General features: G+C 38.8%; 1 protein-coding gene across 5 annotated transcripts in view; it reads left to right on the top strand.

The window, feature by feature from the left end:
- Window positions 1–1926: 1926 nt before the first annotated feature.
- The window catches only part of THUMPD2 (THUMP domain containing 2), a 38442-nt gene continuing 14207 nt past the window's right edge, over window positions 1927–26161 (top strand). For 2 of the 5 annotated variants that reach the window (XM_027623987.1, XM_027623991.1), the window contains exons 1-6: window positions 1927–2077; window positions 10749–10884; window positions 12685–13091; window positions 13988–14065; window positions 17092–17144; window positions 18881–18968. In XM_027623987.1, coding sequence (XP_027479788.1) covers window positions 1952–2077; window positions 10749–10884; window positions 12685–13091; window positions 13988–14065; window positions 17092–17144; window positions 18881–18968 — 888 coding nt within the window. In that variant the 5' untranslated portion in view covers window positions 1927–1951. Of the gene's footprint in view, window positions 2078–5475; window positions 5646–10046; window positions 10081–10748; window positions 10885–12684; window positions 13092–13987; window positions 14066–17091; window positions 17145–18880; window positions 18969–26161 lie in introns of all 5 variants that reach the window. The other 3 variants (XM_027623988.1, XM_027623989.1, XM_027623990.1) reach the window with 3 other exon arrangements.

Raw genomic sequence — 26161 nt, 5'->3', positions numbered from 1 at the left:
CTATCAACTTCCCAACTCATATACTTATACTCTAATAACACCTAACTGATGTTGTGGCCTTCCTCTCCCCCACCCCACCACACACACACACACACACACACACACACACACACACACACTCACATTTGGATCTGCTGCTCCTACTACCTGAAAGGCTACACCACTACTAACATCCTCACCCCTACCCTCCATCCCCAGAGAGAGAGTCATTTAACTCTTACACAACCAAGTGTAAAACAAGTGTTGAAACACTTGGCTCACGAGTAATTTTTGTCAGGAACCTCTCCCTGCTGCCTTTCTGTGCTGCCACAGCATCCTGGGTACATCCTCACAAAATCAATCTTACCGTTCTCTAAACCCCTTAAAGTCCAAACCCTTGCTTACTCATCTTAGCATCCTCAAGACTTAGTGTGAGGACTGGCAGAGAGCAGGTGTCCAGTATTTACTGAACTATGTCTGGGTGCTCACCATCTTGGGTACAAAATGTAGGAAGTACTAAGGAGGTTTCATGGGTTTCCCCAGACAGACTTGAGTGTCAGGAATCCCAAAGCATAAAGAAGTTGGGATGAGCTATATCAACTGCCAAAAGAATGAGAACATAAGTCTGGAGGCAAAAAAAAAAAAGAAAGAAAGAAAAAAAGGGAAAGAAGGAAGGCAGGGAGGAAGGAAGAAAGGGAAAATTTGTCAAAATGAAAGGATCTGAGAAGAAGTTTTAGGACTGAAACTTTGAAAACACTCGTGTTACATGATTCCATAAGAATTTTCTTACTACTGTCCCAGTAGACCAGGAGCTGGGGTGGGGCAGGGAGGAAGAGAGGGAGTACCCGTTATTTGCCTAGGTCCCATTGGGAAGCACATGAGAGGCACTTGCCAGAAAGATAGTCATTTGTTTAATAGTTTCTATATATCTTCATATAACTACATATGACTTCTATATAACTTCATATAACTACAGAGCTAATGTAATGCTGTCCACTTTGTAATACGGATTCTATTCCCCCCAAGTAATATTTTCATTGCCAATTGAAAATTCAAAATTAAAGAAGTCCCTTCAATACTGTTCAGAGAGCCAATTAAATCAGGTGACCCAAACTGGATGGTGCATTCATTACCTTCGTGGTTAACTTAGTAGTACAAGAAACGTGACCTGTTCCATGAACATGAAAACACTCAGTTGGAGAATGGGAATTTCTGCTCTTGGTCCTAAGGATTCGTAACTTTGGCCCAATTCTTGGTGAAGACAGAACAGGGCTCCTTATTTGAGGACAGTAGTGGAGCGGGATGGAGAAGAGGAGAGGAGAAAGTTGGGAGAAATAGAAGAAAGCTCATTATACTGGCTATCAAGACCAGCCTCAACTGCGCCACTAACTGTCCCTTGGCCTGTCTAGGGATCAACTTCCTCAATTTCAAAAATAAGGCAGATGGATTAGATGATATATACCCTGGGGCGCCTGGGTGGCTCAGTTGGTTAAGCGACTGCCTTCGGCTCAGGTCATGATCCTGGAGTCCCGGAATCGAGTCCCACATTGGGCTCCCCGCTCAGCAGGGAGTCTGCTTCTCCCTCGGACCCTCCCCCTCTCATGCTCATTCTCTCTCTCAAATAAATAATAAATAAAATCTTTAAAAAAATATTAACAAAAAAAGATGATATATATCCCTTTTGTAGATCAAATAACAGATCCCAATTGTATCCCTTCCAACTGTGATTCTAAATAGTTCCAGATGCCTAATCAGGGAAGTTACAAGCAGTTAACCAGGGAGACCCGCAGCCACCCCTCCCAGGGGACCGCACCCCCAGCCCCGACCGGGATTCTCCCTGCCGGCTGGCCTCGGGCTCCACCCCGCCCTCTGGCCCCTGCGCACACTGCCGGGAGCGCGGGGACGCGCCGCGCGCGCCCCAAGCCACGTGACCCGGAGCCGCGGGGCCGCGCGCGCGCGCGCGCGAGCCGCCATGGCGGCGTTGCAGACAGATTCCGGCTCACGGCCTGCAGCGGGCGCCAGGTTTTTCTGCACCGCGGGCCGCGGCCTGGAACCCTTCCTGATGAGGGAGGTGCGGGCGCGGCTGGCGGCCACGCAGGTGAGTCGGCCTCACTGCGCGCCCCGGCGGGAAGGAGGGAGGCCCTGCTCCCTACGCGCCAGGGTCGGTGTAGACCCTGGAAAGCGACGCGAGTCCCCAGCTCTCAAGCCCCGGACCCACCGAGGGGACGGTCCTGGGCCTCGGAGTTCTGACACATCCTTTAATTACTGCTGGAAAGAACCGCCACTCGTTCTCCCCTCCACATGTATGACCGAGTATCTCTCATGCCTTTAATTTTATTAAAGGGGCGGGGGGGAGGTTAAGGCAAGTTATTTCCTAGATTCTTAAAAAAGAAGGTATAGGATAGTGCACGTAGTTAGAATGAGACCTGTCAGAGTTAGAAGCCTTTCTGCATCCTTTATATACAAATACTATCCTCAGGTTCAGTTATTTGACCCTTGCCAGTTTCCTGATCATGATTGTATGTACTTCATAGGATTGTTGGGAGGATTATATGGTACAGGGTACCTCAAGAACACCGTAAACACCGAGTAAATAGTAGCTACTAAAGTAATACAGTCTTGGAGGCCTCACAGTCCAACTTCTGGAGGAAGTTAACAGTTGGTGGTACCTATCTGTTCATTTCAATGAAATGAACAAGGTTTTAAACTTGAGCTTAGGTTCTTTAGAACATGCTGAACTGGTTTCTTGAAAGCAAAGGGGAAAGATGTAATAGAAACAGACTCCAGTAACTTGACGGGCTCTATATGACAGTGTGAATGATGTGTTTTTGGGAAAGGAAAACTTACTAAATGAAATTGACCCCGCAACTCTAGCAACCCTTACAGCGTTGGAAGCCACAAAAGGACTTTCTGCAATGAGGGAGCTGGGGGCGTGGAGGATAGAGGGGGTCATGAAAAATGGCATCAGTCTTAGATTACCAACCATTTGTGGTTTGGGTCACAGAACTTAATAGAATGCTGAATGTAGCTAATCTAAAAAAGCAACAATGTAAGAATTGCTGACATTGAGTATTTAATGTGTCAGGCCCATGTTCTTAGGTCTTTACTCTGTATTCACCTGCTTAATTTTCACAACAACCCTACGAGGTAGGCTCTACATTTAACAGAAAAGGAAAATGAAGCACAGATAAGTCCAATAAATTATTCAAGTCATGTAAAGTGGCAGACCTGGGATTCAAACCCAAGCTGTCTGTGAACTCAGGCATGAGTATATATAATCATGTCCAACCCAGGCAGGCCAGTACCTGGGTCCAGTTCCAGTTGATACTGTGCAGCTGTTACATCATGCTGCACTGATTAAAAAAAAAAAAATGTTAACTTAGAGTTCTTAGTATGAAAAATAGAAGGCTTGACCCAACTGGAGTATGTCTAATTAGAAAAATTATCTTCTCTGCTTGTTCTCCATCTTCTCTAAAGACAAAATGAGATACAGGAGGACTAAAGGGTTCATCACAGCAAAAAAAATTCAGTAAATTATAGGGACAAACTTCTTGGCAATGAGAGGAATTAAATGCCAAGAGATTTAGGGATTTCCATATTTTGATTGTGTATGTTTTAAGGATAGGTATGCTGGGACATCTGGGTGGCTTAGTCAGTTAAGTGTCTGCCTTCAACTCAGGTCATGATCCCGGAGTCCTGGGATTGAGCCCCACATTGGGCTACCTGCTCAGTGGGGAGTCTCTTCTCCCTCTGCCCCTCTCCCTGCTCCTCTCTCTCTCTCTTGCTCACTGTCTCTCAAATAAATAAAAAAATCTTAAAAAAAAATAAGGATAGATATGCTTGGAAATGGGATCTGAACAAATAACCTCTGAAATTCCATCTACGTTTCACTAATATAAACTCTCAAAGTTAAGGCAATCCTGAAAGAATAATGATAGCATCTAACATTTATAAAGCACTTAAAGTGTGTCAGACACTTTTATGTACATTGGATATGATTTAATACTCAAAAGACTCCTATATGATAGGTCATTTTCCCCTCCATTTTACAAAGAAATAAAGAGAAAACTGATGCAACATGGTGGAGCTGGGACTTGTATCTGAAGCTTTCTTGCTTTGAAGCCCATGTGCTTTGCAACTACATTAAATTATGGTGGGAAACTGCCCAGAAGCATGTAGGTTATTTCTGTTACAGCATGGAAAAGAGTGTATGTAGACTTTAGAGGCCAAAGACATGTTCAAATCTTAATCTTCTTTTAATAGATTTTTTAATTTGGGCTAAATACTCAAATTTCTGAGCCTCACTTTCCTTGGATATAAAATGTAGATGATAATACCTACTTTAAAGGATTAGAGCAGGGGCGCGTGGGTGGCCCAGTCCGTTAAGTGTCTGCCTTCAGCTCAGGTCATGATCCCAGGGTCCTGGAATCGAGCCCCACATCGAGCCCCACATCGGGCTCCTTGCTCAGCGGGAAGCCAGCTTCTCCCTCTGCCACTCCCCCTGCTTGTGTTCCCTCTCTCGCTGTGTCTCTCTCTGTCAAATAAATAAATAAAATCTTTAAAAAAAAAAGGATTAGAGCAATCCTTGAGATAAAGATTGATAGCATGTGTAACACAGTGTCTTGCAATTAGTAGGTGATCAATAAATGTTAGCAAAGAATGAGTTGCACAGGAATACTTAAAATCATTCATGCAGTAATAAGAGAGTCTGTTAGAAACCTCGGTTCGCTTCAAGAAAATTGATATTGTAAAATCTGAATTTACAAAACTAATTTAGAAATGATTGTTTACTTTTACAAATGAATCACACCTTTCTAATCAGTGTTTTCCAGTTTTAGTGAACATAAGAATCATGTAGGGAGCTTGCTGCAAATACATGTCCCTAGTTGCCACCCCCAAAAACTTTTCTTTCAGTAGGAATGTACATAAGCCCAATCGTTTGCATTTTAACTTGCAAACTCTTCCCCCCTCAGGTGACTGATTTAGGTGCTTCCTTCAACATGCAGCTTGCATAGAAAGTGCCCTGTGTAATCTGTTTAGCTTTGTATCCTGGAGAATTTCAAACATACACAAAAGTAGAATAGTATGGTGAATCTCACATACTCATCAACCGGCTGCAAGAACGATCCCATAGTGAATTCTGCTCCATTCCACCCATGTTATTTTGAAGCAAACTCAAGATACCACTTCATCTGTAAATGTTTGCCTATATGGTAGTTGCCCTTATCCGTGGGAGATACGTTCCAGGACCCCCAGTGGATGCCTGAGAACATGGATAGTACCAACCCTTTATATACTATCTTCTATATATACATACCCGTAAGAAAGTTTAATTTATAAATTAGGCACAGTAAGAGATTAACAATAAATGAAATAGGACACTTATAAATATACCATAATAAAAGTTAATGTGAATGTGGTCTCTCTCTCACTCTCCCTCCCTCTCTCTCAAAATACCTTATGGTACCGTACTCACCCTTCTTTTGATGATGTGAGATGACAAAGTGATGAGATGAAGTGAGGTGCGAGACCTTAGGCTACCGTTGACTGACTTTCTGATGGGCCTTCAGAAGGAGGACGGTGCTTCAGGACTGCGACTGACTTACGTGGCCTTACGCTGTTGGCCTTAGGTCAGAGCGGAGGTCATCTGCTTCCGAATCACACGGGTGAGCGCGGCAACTGCAGGAAGCGGTACCACGGGTAGCAGGGGACTACCCTATATCTGGAATGAGGGGGCTCTTACAGCATAATATATATGGTGTAATATAGAAGAGGTAATACATATAGTGGCTCTTTTCAAAATATAAGCCACAATATCACATCTAAAAATAACTTATCAAGTATCTAGTCAGTGTTCGAATTTCAACTTGTCTCATAAATGTCACTTTTGTTTTTAAGTTTGTGTATTTAAATGGGGATTCGGGGCACCCGGGTGGCTCATTCCGATGAGTGTCTGCCTTCGGCTTGGGTCATTCAGACCCCACATCGGGCTCCCCATTCAGCAGGGAGCCTGCTTCTCCCTCTCCCTCTGCCTGCCACTCTCCCTGCTTGTGTTCTTTCTGTCAAATAAATAAATAAAATCTTAAAAAAAAAAAATAAAGAATGAGGATTCAAATAAGGGCCACACATTATGATTGGCTGATACTCTTTTAAGTCTCTTAATTTTTGTAAGAAAAAAAAATTAAGTCTCTTTTAATCTGTAGATTTTCCCTTCACTTCTCTTTTCTCCCCCAGCAATTTATTATTTGTTAAAGAAGCAGGTTGTTTGTCCCATAGTCTAGAGCAAGGGTCGGCCAACTTTTTCTTTAAAGGTCCAGATAATAAATAGGTTACGCTTTGTAGATCACATATATGGATCACTTTGTGGTTTCTGTTACACGTTCTTTGTTACTGTTCGTTTTTACATCCCTTTAAAAAGGTAAAGACCATTCTTAGCTCACCAGGCCTCATTTTCTAACCCCTAGTCTAGAGCTGTGCTACCCAATCCGGCATGGTGGCTATTTTAATTAAAATTAAATTTTAAAAAATTCACTCTCAGTCACATTTCAAGTGTTCAGAAGCCACATGTGATAGTGGTGACCGCATTGGACAACACAGGTTATAGAACATTTCATCATCACAGAAGTTGTTGGACAGCACTGCTAGAGTTTCCCCTGGTCTAGTAGATATTGCCAATTGCATCTCCATGGTGTAGTTTAACATGTCCTCTCTGTTTCCTGTAAATTGGAATCTTGTAAGTTGTATCTAGAGTTTGGTCAGATTCAGGTTAGATTTTTTTTTTTTCCTCCTGGTGGTGGGGCAAACTTCTTTATAGGTTCCTGGGTATGTTTAAATATTTAATTTATATTGTATAATTATATATTTTTAGATGTATAATACATTTTATATACATACATAATATATATTTATTTTACCTGGACTACTTTAAAGAAATATATTGGGAAAAATTAAGCTTTACTTTATAACAATGTTTAATGTATTAAATACTGTTATTTATTATAACAATAAAAGCAAGAATACTTTCAAGATAAAATCAGTACAATAGAGGTGTACCTAATGCTAGCTAGCCAGAAAGGCCCTGTCAGTGGATTAACTGGTCTTTATAAACCCACATAGCAAAGACTTTTAACTTGGGTCCTGAACCTGAATAAGCAGTCAGTTTTTAATTTTTTAGTGGGGTCTTGGTGATAGAGGGTAATGGGGTAGATCTAACCAGATAACCAGATAATCAGGTTATTTCATAGTTATTTTATTTAATGGGGTAATTATATAAGGTTGATATCTTTTAAGATTCTCCGCATTTCTTGTAGAGAAATTTCTTGAATTTTTTTAATTAAATAAAATATACTTTTTAATTCTTATAAAATGTATCAAAAAAGCTCATGTACCACCTCAACTCTTCACTTAGCAATTTAAAATTAATTCTAAAACTAGATGGCATCTGTAGAATTAGGAGAATTTGATAATTTGAATATTTGTTAGATTTGAATGGCTGAATTCTAAAAGAAAGGCAAAAACGCTAACTGCTTAGATATGCTAGCTGATAACACAACTGTTTTTACTTTAATAAAGACTGTTACTTCATCTTCAAAAGTGTTAGACATAAAACCAGCTGGTTTTAGACACTTGGTTATGATTTAATTCCAAATGGAAAAAACAGATTGTATATATAAATAGATTTTCAAGTAACAAATATTTGGATGAAATATCCTAAAATGCCACGTTTCTCCCTTAAGTATTGTAATTGAGTGTGATGTTACAAGCAATAAACTAAAGAAAAAGGTTCACACCAGCTTTAGCAGTTTTTGAACTTATAAGCACCAAAATTCATTCTCCCTCCTGCTTTAAGATATAATATGGTATCTTCACCAAAGGTAAACCATTACAGTGCTTCCACGATATATGATTATTTGATTTTCATAGTGACTGTTTTGCAACTTAGTAAACTACTGCTGCTTACATGCATATTACTTGTAAAAGGAATGTAGGCCTCATGTTAATTTTGAAATAAAGAGAATAATGTTGCTTTTGGTTTTGAAAATGTATTTAGCATTTTAATGCCTCAAAACCTTCTTATAATTTGATTCCCCAAATAAATTAAGCCTTTAGTTCCTTTTAATTAACTTGATTTTCAGTCACGTTCTCTTTTTTTGTTGTTGTTTTTCCCACCTCCCCAAAATGCTATTTTTAGAGGAAGTTCACTGTATAAAATGTTTCCCTTCATATCCAAATAAGTAAGAAAAGATAAGATCTTTGTATAATTAACAACTACAAATTAATATCTAGATCACTGACTAGGTTAAAATCACTGGTCTAAATGTTTGCATCAATTTGTTTATAGAACTTGAATCTTAAAACCATACATTTTCAGTAAAATATTTCAGTTGCCCCCCACAATCTTGATAAGGTATGTCATGTCTTCTAGCTTGTTTTGTGATGGCTTTAATTAAGCTATATTTTTATGTCAGGTAACATAAAATCTAAACTTTTAAAAAGTTACTTTTTAAAACTTTGTTTTCAAGGTCTAAGCATTTTGAGGTATATATTTAGTTTTGACTTTTGTGGAAAAATGTCACTTTTGTAATGAGAAAGAAGTAAATTCTAGAAACTAGAAGTTCTTATTTTTGTTACTTCCTTATCCCCTTTAATGTTGATTCCTAAACATTCTTCTCATTCCCTACTTTCTCAATCTATCTTGGTCAGCTGCACTTTCCAGTACCCAAGCTGTTTGGGTTTTATTTAATTTGACTTTCCAGCTTTATTGAGATATAATTGACATATACCATTGTGTAATTTTAAGATGTGGAACATGTTGATTTGATAAATTTCATATTGCAAATGATTAACACCATAGCATTAGCTAACACCTCCATCCAGTCACATAACTACCATTACTTTTTTGTGATAAGAACATTTAAGCTCTAATAGCAACTTTCACATATATAATAGAGTATTATTAGCTATAATCACCATGCTGTACATTAGGTCCCCAAAACTTGTTAATCTTATAATGAAGTGTTTGGGTTTTACGTGATGTCAATCTAGGGCTTCCTCAGCAGTGATTCTTCTTCATCAAGCTAGAATGGTAACCCCAGAAATTACCATCCCAAAAACTTAATTAGACCATAGCAGATCAAGAGTACAAAAATACTTGGAATTCAAGTTCCCATTGGATGGCAGCTGCCTAAACACATGGGCTACTCCAAATTCCCCATTACCTCAGTTCTAGGAGATAACTTAGAACCATCCCAGTCAGCCCAGGGCCACCACTAAAAGGAAAATTTTAAGACAATCCACATCCATCCTGAGCTTGAGAGAATTGGGTTAATCCCAAAAGTTTTAGGAGTCCATTGGTATTGAGCACCATTTGCCATACCTCACCAGACTCTCTATTGCCAGTGCACTTTTTTATTTTCCTTTCTTCTCTGGTTTTTACAACATATCCATCCTGTCTCCAAAGCCTCTTTCTGTGTGATGCATATTTCTTGCTGTTGTCCCTTTTCCAGTTCCACAGCCAAGTGTCTCATTATTTCTACCTCAGTAATCTCCTTCTTCCTCCAGCATCACAATCTATACTTGGTACTTTATGCCTCTTCTAAAGTAATTTTTTCTGCTAGCTAATTCAGTGCTGTCACAGCTTTCATCAAAAGTCTATAATGGTTGACCATTACCATCTGGGGTACTCAGATTTTCATGACCATTTATCAGGCTGGCCTGAGCTACACCATCCATCCACCTGACACTGTCAGTCAGCAAAGCACAGCAAATTTTGCCATGCTGACTTACAGTTAACTTCAGCCAGGCTGTCACTCCCACCCCTGCATCTTGCCCTTTCTTCTGTCAGAAGCTCTCTTCCCAAATCTTACAGGGTTCTTTCCTGAGACTTTTACTAATGATGGCTCCCTATTCAGTGCTACTTTTGTACCTTGTACCTACAGCTTATCAATGCATTTATTATATTAACTTTTTTTGTTTTCATTTGGGTTTAATTCAAGATATTTTCTTATAAATTTTACATTCTAATTTGTATGTCGGTATATAGGTATTAAATTATCATTCATCTTTAGGACATATGCTGGATGCTTCCTGGTAGACCACGAGGTAGGTGTTTAATAAATGCCTGCTAATGATGTTAACCTTGGGCTTGTCATCTGATTTGTCCTAGGAGTGCCTGTGTGCACACACACACACACACACACACACACTTTACAAAAGGTGCCATGACATAGATTATGATCTTGGTCACTATGTGACTTCATACAAGTTATTTAACCTATCTAAGCCTCAGTTTCATAAGCTAAGAAATGGGGGTGATAAAATCTACCTTAGAAGGTTGTTTTGGTTTGTTTGTTTTTTATATTTTATTTATTTATTTGACAGAGAGAGACACAGCGAGAGAGGGAACACAAGCAGGGGGAGTGGGAGAGGGAGAGGCAGGCTTCCCGTGGAGCAGGGAGCCCGATGAGGGGCTTGATCCCAGGACCCTGGGATCATGACTGGAGCCAAAGGCAGACGTTTAACGACTGAGCCACCCAGGTTCCCCTTTATTTATTTATTTGTTTGTTTGTTTGTGTTTCTAGAAGGTTGTTATAAGGATGAGAGGGAAAATGTATTCAGAGTGCCTAGGAGAGTGTCTGACAAATAGTACATATTTTAGAAATGGTTGTTTTTATTGTCAGGCTAGACACTGTGTTTTAATTCATTAAGAGGGGAAAAGGGAAATGATTCTTACTCTGACACAGGACTACATTAATCTTTTCTGTCTCTAGGTTGAATATATTTCAGGAAAAGTTTTCTTCACCACCTGTTCTGACTTAAATATGCTGAAAAAATTAAAATCTGCAGAAAGATTATTTTTGCTGATTAAAAAGCAGTTTCCACTTAATGTTTCTTCTGTAAGTAAAGGTATGTAGATGCCTGTTGCTTTTACCCCCATGATATATTGTACTCCAAAGTTTTCTGCTTGATAATTAATTTGTACCCATTTCACATTTTTAAGATTCATTCATACCTATGGGGTCATTAATTATGTATTTTTCCATATTTCCTGAATATTATCACCATATTAATCATATTATCAGCTAATTTTGTCTCTTTGCAATCTGCTGCCTATTTTCTGAGCCTTAGTGTCCTAAGTCACATTTCTTCCATTTTAATTATGTTCAGACACCTTATGTAGAGATACATATGGTCAGATGCATTTATTTAGACCCAGGAGCATGTGATAACCCAGAATGCATGGTTTTATAAGTTGATCAAAACTGTCACTTTGTACATTTTAACCAATGAATTATATAATTGGAAAAAATACTATGTAATAAAATCTCCTGCTTAAGGGACCTTAAATTTAAGGTTTTGAATAAATTTATACCCATTTATAAAACATTACAGTTAAAGGGGGCTTAAGAGATTCCCTTTCCACTTTCTAATTTTATTTATTTATTTTTAAAGATTTTATTTATTTATTTGACAGAGACACAGTGAGAGAGGGAACACAAGCAGGGGGAGTGGGAGAGGGAGAAGCAGGCCTCCCACTGAGCAGAGAGCCTGATGCAGGGCTCTATCCCAGGACCCTGAGATCGTGACCTGAGCCGAAGGCAGACACTTAATGACTGAGCCACCCAGGCGCCCCTCCACTTTCTAATTTTATAAATATGCTGCTAAAATAATTTAAGGATCTTAATAGAAGCAAGGGTCAGATACTGCTAGACTAGACATTGCCTTAAATTTCATTTTAATTTCTGAGATCATGTAATATTATGGTCTGTACTAAACTGTGTCAATAAAGATACAAATGGCAAGAAGTCAAAACAGGCCAGAAAAGTTATTAAGGGCGCCCGGGTGGCTCAGTTGGTTAAGCGACTGCCTTCGGCTCGGGCCATGATCCTGGAGTCCTGGGATCGAGTCCCGTATCAGGCTCCTTGCTCGGTAGGGAGTCTGCTTCTCTCTCTGACCCTCTTCCCTCTCGTGCTCTCTATCTCTCATTCTAAAAAAAAAAAAAAAAGAAAGAAAAAAAAAAGAAAAGTTATTAAAAAGCAAATCCTAAGGTGTTATACCATGGGGGTCAATATAATTTCATCCCAAAATTCCACACATTCTCATCTTTAGAGAATACAGTAATTACTCTTGGGTCACCTTGATGAACTTTGTTCATCAAAAAAAGATTACATTATATTCAGCATGTTGGCAGTCCCTAAGTTATGAATGGGTTGTGTATCTGAAGTATTACTTTATGAAAACTCATTTTATGATGTATGCTAATACTGTATGGTCTAAGATTCAGTATTCATTTCCTCTGTTTCTGAGCTCTGTTTTGCAATGTATTCTGTTTTTTTTTAACTTAGTTTTTATAGGCAAGATGAGCATTATTTCAAAAATCAATATGTACTCTAGGTGTATGCATATATTGAAGGTATAGATATATATTTTCATAGGACAAATGATCTTGCTAAAATATATGATAATTCTATAGAAATTATGAAACAGTTTTGATGTTAAGTATGGAATGTAAGAATGAACTTTGTTTTGCACAATATTCTTATGTTAAATTATATAAATTCCAGGTGAAGGTGAAGTCACTATTCATGTAGCAGTTTAGTAAAACTTATTTTAAAGAAATAAAGGTAATGGAATTACGGGGCGATGAATGTAATAAACTGTCTTTAAGGCTTTTGTATAGGATAAACTGAGATCTTATTTATTTAGGAAAAATATTTAATGAAATGCAAAGACTTGTAAATGATGATCCAGAAAGTTGGATGAGTGCCATTTCAATTTGGAAAAATCTTCTTGAACTTGATGCAAAAAAGGACAAACTTTCTCAAAGAGATGCTAACCCACTAAAGAGAAAAGTAGAAGAAAATGACATCACCAATCCTAAGAAATTAAAAACAGAACAAATGCAAGAGCTACAAGAGAGCAGGCAATGCCAACTGGAAAAGCAAATGGAAGAAGAAACAGTGGAGCAAGATTTTCTCACTAACAGAGAAAAATCTCAAGAAGCATTTCAGAATGATGTAGTGAAAGCAGTTGATACCCCAGACCAGAAGGACTTGACGTTCAGAGTTTCTTGTCGCTGCAGTGGAGCTATTGCAAAGACCTTTACCGGACAGGTATGCTTACCTCCCAGGGTGAAGTTCCGTTTTCTGAAAGAATTAACCACTCTTTAGATTTAAAATGAGATGACAGCCTTTCACAGAATAGATAACTTGGCGAGGCAGATAACTAGGCCTAATTTCATATAATTAAATCTCTTTAAAAATGCATTTTCCTTTTTCAATTTACCTCAGATGCTTAAGAGTGATGGTATGCCAGTCCATGTAATGACCTCCTTTTTTTAACTTTCTCCCTCAAAGTTTCCTTAAGCTCATAGATATTCTTTACATTTGGAAATCCTAATATTATTGTCCTAAGCTTTTTGGGTTTCTCTTCAGTTCTGGTTGCTCTACACTACGCGTTGTATGATGATTGTCACCAGGACCCAGACTGCAAAGACGCGAATGCACTCAAAGTCTCAACTATCTAGGGGAGAGTGAACACCACAGTGCCCTTCAAAACTCTGTATCACTTGGCCCTTAGAAAGTTCAGTGATACAAGAGCACAGATCTGGGTCCTTTGGTCAGCCTTAAAATGAGACCCTAAAGATTGAGTCTAATGCTGTTGTTCTGGTAATTTGTAAACACATAGGATTGTAGTAGCTCAAAGAGTTCATCTTTAACCTTGCATCTGTTTCCTAAAACCCACAATGATCATTTTTATCGATTCATGATCTGGTTATTACAAGAATAGAGATTACACATGAGTAGACATCAATGCCATAGGATATGTTGGGGGTGGGAAAGGTAAAATGCAGCCTTCTTGCCTTCAACAGAAAATGCTTTCGTGTCATATTTTAATATTGTAACCCTAAATTACCATCAGATAGTCTGACTCATACTCTTCATTTTTGCTTACATTTAAATGTAAAATTTTCATTTTTAGTATTTTCTATAACTCTCTGCCTTTTCAGGAAGTAGGAAGAGTAATTGGAATTGCTCTTATGAAACAGTATGGATGGAAAGCAGATTTGAGGAATCCAAACTTAGAGGTACTGAATGTTTGTTTTATTGTATATGCCTGTAACCTAATTGTTTAAAGACAATGTCAACTATCTGTACTGTACTTTTCAGTTTTGCTCTAGAGTTTTTTAAAAAGCATGTTTATATGGATCCAGCAGTCTGTTTTCTCTTTAGCAGTAGAATAGTTGCAGATAATTTTGCTAGTACTTTTCACTGTGAAAATGTCTTATCCAAATAAGATGTTTTGGGCTGGAATTGTTTGGTCACAGTTGAGTTTTTAAAAATTTATTATAAGGTCACTATAATACATAACAATCACTAAAATAAAAAATTCTAGCTAATGTTAAAAAAAGAAAATCAATAGTATTTTAATAGTGACTTTGTTAGGACTCTGGGATTATGTTTTTCTTTTTTTTCTCTATTTTCAAAATTAATTTAATGAGGTTACATGAGATTTTTCGTTGAAACAAAGTAAAACACTTATATGGCAAAGCCAGTGCTAGCTATCAAAAATATTCTTCACAGTGCGCCTGAGTGGCTCAGTCAGTTAAGGGTCCAACTCTTAATTTCTGCTCAGGTCATGATCTCAGGGTCCTCTGTGCTCACCAGTCAGCTTGAGAGTCTTTCCTTCTGCCCCTCCCCCCGCTCACGTGGTTCTCTCTCTCTCTCTGTCAAATAAATAAATCTTGTGTGTGTGTGTGTATGTGTGTGTATATATGTATTCTTCACTTTTTTAAAAACAATTTGATAATTTTTTTTTAAAGATTTTATTTATTTGGCAGAGAGAGACAGTGAGAGAGGGAACACAAGCAGGGGGTGAGGCAGAGGGAGAGGGAGAAGCAGACTCCCCGCTGAGCCAGGAGCCTAATGCGGTGCTCGATCCCAGGACCCTGGGATCATGACCTGAACTAAAGGCAGATGCTTAACGACTGAGCCACCCAGGCACCCCGCCGAACTTATTTTTTTTCTAGAGAGAGAGAGAGCACGCACACGTGTGTGCATATGAGTTGGGGGGAGGGGCAGAGGGAGAGGGAGAAGCAGGCTCTTCACTGAGCAGGGAGCCCAATGTGGGGCTCGATCGCAGGACCCCGGGATCATGACCTGAGCCAAAGGCAGACGCTCAACCGACTGAGCCACCCAGGCGCCCCATCTGATAAATTTGACAGGTAGTTTAGTCGTTTTCATGATTCATTGACTCATAAATTTATTCTTCTATAGCTTTGAATGGAGTAATAGCTGGCCATATCAGAACATTTTGTGTTTTTATTTTTCAGTGTTTTCATTTGATATTTTCACTTTTACGAAGTAATGCCTGATGTATGTTCTTCATTACTGTCATGAAAAATATTTTGGGGCGCCTGGGTGGCTCAGATGGTTAAGCCTCTGCCTTCAGCTCAGGTCATGATCTCCAGGTCCTGGGATCCAGCCCCGGGTAGGGCTCCCAGCTCAGCAGGGAGTCTGCTTCTCTCTCTCTCCCTCTGCCTCTCCCCCAGCTTGTGCTCTCTCTGTCTCTCTCTCAAATGAATAAATAAAATCTTAAAAAAGGAAAAAAAATATTTTGACCTCAAGAATGTTTTGACATGAGGATGTCCTCCTTCCATCTCTCCTTTCCAGTTCTCTCCTCTTGTGCTCTGCTGATTCCCATCTCCCCATGTCTCCTTGGCCCCATATCACTGCCTCAAAATTACACTTTTCTCATAGCTTAGTGCCTAAATAAGTATAGCTAATTTAATTCCTATCAGCCATTTAGTGTAATTAATAGCTATTAACATAATTGTCAACAGTAAAATCACACAGTAAAATTTGTGACCAAAATTAACAGAAGAATCACACCTTAAAATAAATTTTGTTCAGCAAAATTAAGAGAAAAAAATTTTATAGTGGGAGAAGCTAGTCTTAATAACATTTGATATATAAAAATATCAGTGTATCGGGGCGCCTGGGTGGCTCAGATGGTTGGGTGTCTGTCTTAAGCTCAGGTCATGATCTCCAGGTCCTGGGATCAAGCCCCACATCAGGCTCCTGGCTCAGCGGGGAGTCTGCTTCTCCCTCTCCCTCTGCCTCACCCTCTGCTCATGTCTCTCTCTCTGTATCTCTCTGTCTCAAATGAATAAATAAAATCTTAAAAAATATCAGTGTATCTTCTCTTGAGTATCAATTTTAAATAGAAAAGAATCCTAATACTTTTGCTGAAATGAATAATCCAAAACATTGGAAAGTTTAGCTTTGATGATCAAGGATTTAAATTGACTAAATGGAGTTCATTCCAGGTCATTCTTTTCTTAATAAAAATTTGTCAATATTGGAGTAATTCTGATGAAACTATATAGTGAAAATAACCTTGGGGTCAAAGTTAGGGATCAAATGCTCTTGAGGTCAAACAGCAGAGTCAGAATATTCCATAAACCTCATCAGACTATGAAAGTAAGATTCTAACTTTTAAAATTTAATTGAGCTACTAATTATAATTTGAGACATTTAAATCCTCTTTATGACCCAACAAAAGAAGAGTAGTAGAAAGGAAGGAGCTCAGCTACGGATAGTAGAGAGAGAAAAGGTCACCCTTGCTATGGTATCTTTGGCCTGAAGAAGATGTTGTTACCCTGGAAATGTAGCCTGTGACGGTCCTGTGTGACCTCAAGTCTTACTTGAAGTTAGAATTAAGGTGAGTTTAGGAAGTCTTCTCTACCCACAATGCTAAAAAGTCTGATCCAGTTATGATAATTCAGAGAATCTCTGGGAAGAAAGAACTCAAGATCTCTTCCGAACATGAGAGTCCATATACCTTCTATACCGAATTATCCTCAGAATCTTTCTATGGAATGTACTAAAAATTTACTTTGTCTCTGCTCGGAAAAAAATATTATGGAACATCTTTCCATATATGATAAACAAGGCCTTAGGTTTTTTTTATTAAAATACAGATTATTTAAAAAATAAAAAACAAAGTAAATTTTAAAATAAAACATAGTTTAAAAATGGAAGTTTTCAAATTGTCAGTGCATTTGGTAATGCATTTCCTGTTCTGTTCTAACTTCTCTATTTGTTCTTTCAGATCTTCATACATCTAAATGACATTTACTCTGTGGTGGGAATCCCCGTGTTCAGGTAGGTATTGTTCTCTAAGCTTCATGTTTGTCCCTTAGAGTTTGTAAAAGTAAGAACTTTATGTTCTTACTTATAATATGAAACATCGATGTAACAGAGGGGGCTCGAGGCAAAGCATTTGAGTTCTTTACTTGAGCCAGTGTTTTCTTGGTGCTTGATGTTTATGATTTAACCTGGCCAGTTGGAGCTATAAAAGATTTGATTACAATCATTCACTGATTGTGATTCATACTGAAAATTATATCTAATTATTTCTATTATTAAATGATTTTCACAGGCCCTTAGTCTGTTGGCATCTGGAGTTTTTATTAAAATAGAAAATACAGCACAGTTCTTAAAACTCACATTTGAACATTCTACAGATTTTATTGCCATTATTCTTTTATTGTGGGAGAGTATTTCCAGTTTTTAAAATCTACTTCAGGTATCTCTCTAATCTTGCAGGGTACTATATGATAATAAATGCAAATGATTCATTTCCTTATTCCAAAATATTTGTTGAACACTTATCATATAACAGGTACTTTTCTGGATGCTCTGGGAAGAAAGAGCTAGTTGGATGAAAATAGTGATTTCCAGTTCCTTGGAAGCATGTAAATGTTGTTCGCATCTTCAAAACATTTTATATGCACGTCCCTGTTTACATAGTATAATGTGATTTAGATACTCTTTTTCTAGATTGTAGGCATGGAATATTTTTAAAGATTATAAAAATTCAATAGGAATACCCCATTAGTTCTAAGCTCACATTTAGGCATCTGTAAGCCAGGATGTAAAAAAGAATGCTTAAGGTTATTGTAATAGATTTTCTCAAGCTTTCTTGTTCATTGCATTAGAAAGATAGAAATAATATTTTGATAACTTCTATCAAATCTGGAAACACTGATAATAAAAGTGATGAGGTAGAGGATAAAGTATGAAGTGATACATAATGGAGGCCATTGAACTCATTTGGGAGATGTCTGCTTCACCTCTTCGTTCCATAAATTATTTTAGACAATGCAATGTCATGCTTCATTTCATCTTTTGAGAAAGATGCAAATGAGCAAAGAACAAATTTACAAAAGCGATTTTTTTCTAGGAAACAGATTTCAAGGGTTAGCATCCATTCAGCCCTACTTCCCATAGTACATCCATATCACAGAACAGTATGTTCCTCTTGATGACTCCAGATCAGCAAGAATAATTCCCATATATTCCATTTGGGAAGGCAGGAAAGTATATTAACATTTGAAAAAGATTTTTTCCACCTATGTGATTAGATTTTTATAAGTCAAACACTTAAGAGTTTAAATTTCAATTGTCCAACAAATTTACCTTTTTTTTTAAAGATTTTATTTATTTATTTGAGAGAGAGAGAGTATAAGTGGGCAGAGGGAGAGGGAGAAGCAGGCTCCCTGCTGAGCAAGGAGCCCAGCAACAAAAGGCTCTATCCCAGTACACTGGGATCATGACTTGAGCCACGGGCAGGTGCTTAACGGACTGAGCCACCCAGGTGCCCCACAAATTTACCTTTCTGAAATACCACACTGGCTGGTTAGACAAGGTGCCAATTAGATAAGATATTTTGTAATAAGGTTAAAATATTCTGTAACTTAGCAGATACTTAGCTGTATGTTAGATGAATATGTTAAGGTGAGTCACAGATGTGAACAGGTTAACCATTTTTATTTATATCCTGATCTTCTTTACCATACAGTAATACCGGGGGTATCATCAGGTTCTTTTCTTTGTAGGGTTCCTTTAGCCAGCAGAGCTTACATCAAGACAGCAGGCCTGAGATCTACCATAGCATGGGCAATGGCCTCTCTCGCTGAAATTAAGGTAAGGAAAATGTTTGCATTCTTTTTAATAGCAAGGTCCTTTGCATAATCAACTGATTGGTGGACATCTTGGTTGCTTGCTTTCTTTTCCTTTCTTTTTGTTTTTTTTTCCTATCCTTTTCTTTCTCTTTCTGTTGCCTTTACATTTATGAACTGCTACAGCAATATGGTTTTAGATACTGTTGAACTTCTGAGAGTATTTTGGCTACGAAAAAGCTGAGTCCAAAGATAGCTACATTTTTATCATTTCTAATCTTTTATGTCACAATCAGATGGCCTATAAAATCTCTACGTAAATTTTAAGTTTTTCTCTGTGACCAAGATCTGGATCAATTTTTGCAAGTGTTCTGTGGACATAAGAAAATAATTTTATTTTTTAGTCAAGGAATGTCTGCTATATTACTGTTTTACTATCTGTACAATTCTGAAAGAGGTATTTCAAAATTTCATTAGGTTACTATATTTATATTTTTAAGTTTTTGCACTTTTGCTAGTTGTTGCCTTAGCTGCTGTCTAGTTTGGTATATGCACATTTATGTGCATGTTTCATCAGGAGTTGTGCCTTTTTATTGTAACATAAAGTTCTCTTTATCTTGATTAGTGAGTTTAAACTTAAATTTCGTGTCTTACTAATATTTTTATTCCTTTCTTTTTCTTTGCATTTGCTGCATTTCTTTTCCACTGCTTTATTTTCAACTTTGCTTTCAGTATGTTTTTTTACAAACACAACAGCTCTGTTTTTATCCACTCTGATGGTCTCTGTTTTCCAGTGAGAGTTCAGTATTAGGACAGACATACTTGATTATATTCTTCCTATTTTACTCTGTTTATAACTTCTTACACTGTTTCTTGGTTTTATTTTTGCTAGTTTGATCAAGTTACTTGATAATCATTTCATTGCTGTCCTTGAGGTTGGAGATTATACTTTATTGTTCTCTTCTACTAATGGCTCCTGTTCCCAGCTCTCTTGATGAAACACATCGAACTCTGCTGTTTCTTTAAAACAAGATATCAGCTCTTTTCCTCTCTGAAGACACTGTTTTTACCCCCAAGACACTCTAAACGTGCCCTCTTCCCTGTCGTGATGTGGGGCCTCTAGAGTGCTCTTCTTCTTTTCTCCTGACCCACCTTTACCCCTCCCTACAATGAGACCTTTGTAACATTTTTATACCCTTCCACTATCAACCCCCAATGACTAGATTGGACTAAATTATTTATCATGTGTCAGAATTTCCCTTGAAATATGCCCCTTCTGTTTCAGAAGTTCTTATTTAGCACTTAAGCAGCCTGTCCTTAATCACTAAGCTCTAATTGTGTGTACACGCACACTTTCTGTAGAGGTACACAGAGACATATCGCAAGGTGTATCACTCCCCATTGTTCTTCACTTTGTCTTTCCCTGTTTGAGGTCTCTGCTCTGGTTTATTTGTTGCTTGATTAAAGTCTTAGTTGTTAAGCATCTGCCTTCGGCTCAGGTCATGATCCCAGGGTCCTGGGATCGAGCCCCGCATCGGGCTCCCTGCTCGGCGGGAAGCCTCCTTCTCCCTCTCCCACTCCCCCTGCTTGTGTTCCCTCTCTCGCTGTCTCTCTCTGTGTCAAATAAATAAAATCTTAAAAAAAAAAAAGTCTTAGGTAATTTCCTCAAGTGTAGTATCCAAATAATACACTGTCTGAACTTCCTATATATCCTCAAATTTGTTTTTTATCCTGGCATACATACCCATCTTGGCTGGCTGTAAGAGTCTTGAGTGGCAGTCCCTTTCCCTCAGAGGTCTATAGATGCTGTCCTCTTGCCATTTATTTTCCTGTGTTCTAGATGAACAATACATACCAGTATGATTTTCTTTTTCCTGTATAGCTGCCTGTTCTTGCTGCTGGGAGGCTTGTAAGACTTTTCTCTTTAATCCTCTACAGTTCAGGAGATGGGTTAAATGGGTGATGGGCATGAAGGAGACCGCTTGTTGTGATGAGCACTGGGTGATATATACAAGTGATGAATCACAAAATTCTACTCCTGAAACCAATACTACGCTATATGTTAACTAACTTGGATTTAAATAAAATCTTGGAAGGAAAAAAAATTCTCTGAAGTTCAGGAATACTAGCAGGATATACTTACATATGTGTGTTTTCTATTCAGCCCAGAACTTGGTGTATTTGACTGCCTGAGTTCTAATTCTGGCTCCACCACTTACTGACTGGGAAACTTTAGGCAAGATATTTAATATCTCTGTGCCTCAGTTTCTCATTTGCGAGGTGAAAATAATAATCTAGGGGGGGCACCTGGGTGGCTCAGTCAATTAAGCGTCAGACTCTTGATTTTGGCTCAGGTCACAATCTCAGGGTTGTGAAATCGAGGCCCGCATCAGGCTTCACGCTCAGTAATAAGTCGCTTGAGATTCTCTCCCTCCCTCTCCCTCTGTTCCTCCCCCCAGCCCAGTATATGCACTCGCTTGCCCTCTAAAATAAATAAATCTTTAAAAAAAAAATGCTCCTAGGGTCATGTGAGGATTAAGTGAATTAACATTTATTAAGTGATTAGAACAGTACATGGCATATAGAAAGTGTTTAAGTATTAGCTGCTGCTATGGCAATAATAATTATAGTTATAATAATTATTTGGAATATATAATAATTATACAAGTTATCATTTCTCTGGCTCAGGCACTCTTTCTTTCATTACTTATTTAATTATTATTGCCTCAACTGTTTTTGCTTTAGTGACTTTTTTACCCTACACTACTTTGTTTTCTGCTTCTGAAATTATAAACATGTTAAGCTTCCTGGACCTATCCTCCAAGTTGCTTATCCTTTCTCACATGGTTTCCATCTCTTTATATTTTGGGTCTGCATTTTGAGTTATTCTTGAACATAATCTTCCAAGCCATAACAAGAGTCATAGAGATATGTTCTACTTTATTCATCGGAATTTTTAGCTTAAAAATCATGGTTTTTTAGTTTTGAAAAGTTCTGTGTGTGTGCACGCTACATTTGAATATCTCTAGAAGCTCTTCGTTCTTTTGTTCCAATACTTATCTGTCTCCCCCAGGAGTTCTGTTTCACTAGATGTGTGTTTTCAGTGTTCTGTCTGTTTACTCTCTAGCTACTCATGGACCCGTGCCCTTTGGATGTGCCATTATTTTCTTGGTGGCTCACTGGGACTCAACTGTGGTTATTAAGATATTTTAAATGGCTAAAATCCTATAAATGGTAGAAGGCACATGGATCTCTGGTGCCACTGGGCTTGGCAGTGTAAGGAGAATCTGTCAGCCATGCGGAAGACTTTTCTCTTTCTAGGTGAAAGCTCTTTGATTCACTGGTCTCCCTACAGGTCTGTAGATCTCTGAAGACCAGGTTCTCCCCAGTTCCAATGATTTTCCCCTCTGGGCTCCAGTGCTGGTCTCTAACCCCCCACCCAGCCATGGCTGAGAGGCCCCATACCAGTTCTTTCTTCTGGGACCCGAATGAAGCCCAGGGCTTTCTCTTAGCCCCTAGCTGCCTCTACGTCTGAGCATCACTTGGGCCCAGGGAAGTAAATAGCTTGGAGTTGAGAGAAAGGAAGAAAGCTACTTTAAGATTATCATGTTCCCAGAATCCATGATTTTCTTTTTTATTTGATTTTAATCTTTAGTCCAAATTTCTTTTAGTCTAAGGAGAGTTATGGTTACCAAACTGCCAGTGATCTCACCACAGTTTATATAACTATATAACTATATATATGTGTATATATATACATATTATATAAATATAAATTTATATAACCACCTTATACAAGTTTGAAATGTTACCTTTATCTTGACATAAACATCCATTTGTCAGAAAAGTAGAAAGTAAATTAAAATATCCAAAGCTAATGTTAGTTAAAATGTTTCCTTACTGTGAGTTTGCCTTGTTAGAACCTACAGTAAGAATTGTTTCTCTAAATGTGACCACCAGCATAGGAAGTCTGTTAAAGCATGTAAGAAGTAGCAGGCACAGTTGTTTTGGAGGAGTTTAGTAATTGTTACAGAATTTCTTTTCCTTTAGTGCCCGTGGTTCTTGGTCACGCAGCTTCAGAGAATGAAGAGGTAGACCAGATGAAGAGTGGTGGGCAGCAAAGCAAAGTTTATTGAGAATACAAAGCTTCCAAAGAGGGAGGGGACCCGAAATGTTGCCAGTTTAGATCTAGGGGTTTTTATGGGCTTGTTGGCGGACTGTTTTAATCTGATTAACCCTCCCTGTGCCTGTCACCCAGTCAGGTTTTTGTCATCTACCTATCCCATGAGAAACGGTGGAGGGCTCCTTCCAGCGTGGTGTAAAATCCTTTTAAGGTGGTTTCCTCTTAGGGCAGGGACCCCTTGTCCCTGCCTGCCTTTCTTCCAACTGTCCTTCCTTATAATGACCCACAGTGTACATGATCTCAGTATCCAACCTTGGGTATGCCAGTGCCACTAACAGTGAAATCTAAACATGAGGATGATAGATATTTTTCATGTTTACCACAAATTCTTTTCCTTCCTACATATCCAAACAAGGAAAATCAAGTTCTGTAAGTCTTAGTTATTAATATAAGCATACAGAAATACTTGTCTACTTCTGCCCAGGTACCCAAATGCCATAGCTAGAGAAGGTCTTGTGGTAACATAAAGACATTAAAGATATTTAAGGTCTGATTATACCATGGAGCGTGGACCATGTTGGGGGAAGGAAGAGCACAGTGTTTGACACATATTAAGATCTTAATAAAAATTAGTTCTCATACCATTGTTATTTTTAACTAAATTGTCATTTAGATCATTATTCTTTTTACTTACCACCCCATCATTATTCATTTACATTCCACCCCTTAGACTTTCCGCCCAGGGGAAGATCTCTCTCTCTCTCTCTCTCTTCTGAAGGACATTATGTTTCTTTCCATTAGGTGCCCTCTGGCTCTGACTGAAACCTGGCTGTCCACTGAGCGCTCTGCTTCCTCTGTAAACATATCAAGGGACCATAGGCCTGGAGGTGGTAGGTGTCCGGCTTGCTCCTCATTGCTCCTTCTGCCCAGAACCTCTCTGTGCGTTTGAAGCACATGCCATGAAATTATCCCAGTCACATGCAGACCTCTCTTCCTATCATTTCTAGGAGAGTACAAACCACTATTCCTGTCATAGTTCTTTATGATCTCGATGTCCACTCTGTAACCTGACCCCTTAGTGTCTTCGTTTCCCTACCTCTAATGATCTACCCTGGTCATACCCTGGACCCTGTCATACCCAGAAGGGTATACCTTCCACAAATCTCTGTTTCAGGAATCCTGCTCTTAGCCTCTTTTTCCGTCCTGTTCAATTCCTCTAGCACACTACCACACAGTTCCTTAACCCCTGGGGCCTCTGGTCATTTGACCTTACCATTGTCCATTACCCACCCCTCCTTCACAGCTTGGATTCTATGTTCTACCATTACAGTCATTTCCTGGCCCACACTTTTCACTCTCTTGCTTCTTATTTGACTTAAATATTGGAATCAGAAAAGAACTTCAACATGTTCTCCTCACCAAATCTACCAACATATTGGAGTCTGTGCCCACATACTTCGCGTTAGCATCATTGCAGTAAGTGAACTGTCCTTGTTTCACTCCAGTACTTGCTTCCTGGATTCTATTACCTCATGCCTACTTCAGGACTTTTCTCTCTACTACACATTCCCAACAGCATGTACCCTTGATTTAATATCTTGCAATTTAAGAAAATAACCCGTTCCTGAACCCACATGCTCCTTCTCTGCTTCCCTTTACATTAAAAACTCTTAAAAATAGGTGTCGCTACTTCCTCTCTTCCCCTTCTCTCTTGTGCCCACTTCCATCAGGCTGTCATCCCCAGCACTCCACTGACACTGCTCATCTTACTTACCTATTAGCACTTTGATACTGTCATCACTCTCCTTCCTGAAATGTTCTTTTCCACATTTTTTTGGAACACCACTCTAGTTCTCCTCCTACATGAGTATGTGCTGCTGTCAGTATGCATTGCTGAATCTTCATCTACCAACGTCTATACTTAGGAGATCACCAGGGTCCAACCCATAGACTTTTCTTTTTTAACTTCTCTCACTTTCTGGATGACTCATCTAGTTCTGATGCTTTAAATATCATTTATGACTAACACTGAGTGTTCCCAACTTTATATCTGTAGCCTGAACCTCTCCCCTGAACTCCAGACCCGTATGTTCAACAAATCACTTGACGTCCATACTTGGTCTAAGAGGCATTTCAAAATTAACATGTCCAGAACTATATTCTTGTCCTCTTCGAAGCTTCTCCTTCCCATCTCTTCCCATCTCAGTAACAGGAAACTCTTCCAGTTGCTCAGGTCAAAAACTTCAGTCATTTCTGATTATTGTCATTCTTTAACATTCTACGTCCAGTCCATTGGCTCCACCTTTAAAATATATCTAGAAGCTAACCAGTTCTTACCACTTTTACCAAAACCACTCTTAATTCAAGTCACCATCATCTCTTGCCTACTTCCCCTAACTAGCCTCCCTGTTAACACCCTTACCTTTTTCTGGTCTATTCTCAGCAGAGCAACCAGAGTGATCCATCTGAAGTGTAAATGTCATGTTACTCGTCTCCTCAGAACCCTCCAATAGTTTCCCATTCTTCAGAATAGAACCAGAATCCTTGCAGTACCTACAAGATGTGACAAAATGTGACTCCCCCAGAATGGGAGTAATTCCTTTTTTCTCCAAGTTTCCTGTTTTCCCAGGTACAAGTAAGATTACACTTTCCTGGCCCCTTCGAATTGTGTGTGTTGTGTGACTAACGTGCTTCAGCCAGTTAAATGGCAGTGGAAGTGATGTGTCTCACTTCCAGATGGCACCTTTAAGAGCCACTACACCATTTGTCATGCTTTCCTTTCCCCTCTGCCACAGTCATGGCAGTGCTCTGGATGGTGACCACTTCATGAGCCTGGCTTCCAAAGTAAGAAGCAGAAGCCCCAGATGCCCTACTGTGGGGATGTAGCATTAGCTATATATTGTTTTCAACCTCTAAGATGCAGGGATTGTTCCTATGTGTAGCACAACCCAGTGCATCTTGAGACTCTCCCAGCTACCTCTCATGTGAACACCACATTTTCTCTCACACTCACTGTACTTTGGCCACACCAGGGACCTTCCTAATCTTCATACATGCCGAGCATACACCTGCCTTATTGGCTTTAACCACCAGAA

Source organism: Zalophus californianus, chromosome 8 (genome assembly GCF_009762305.2).
Source record: "Zalophus californianus isolate mZalCal1 chromosome 8, mZalCal1.pri.v2, whole genome shotgun sequence".
NCBI lineage: Eukaryota > Metazoa > Chordata > Mammalia > Carnivora > Otariidae > Zalophus > Zalophus californianus.
Note: the sequence above shows the minus strand (reverse complement) of the source record. Positions and strands in the feature narration are given on the sequence as shown.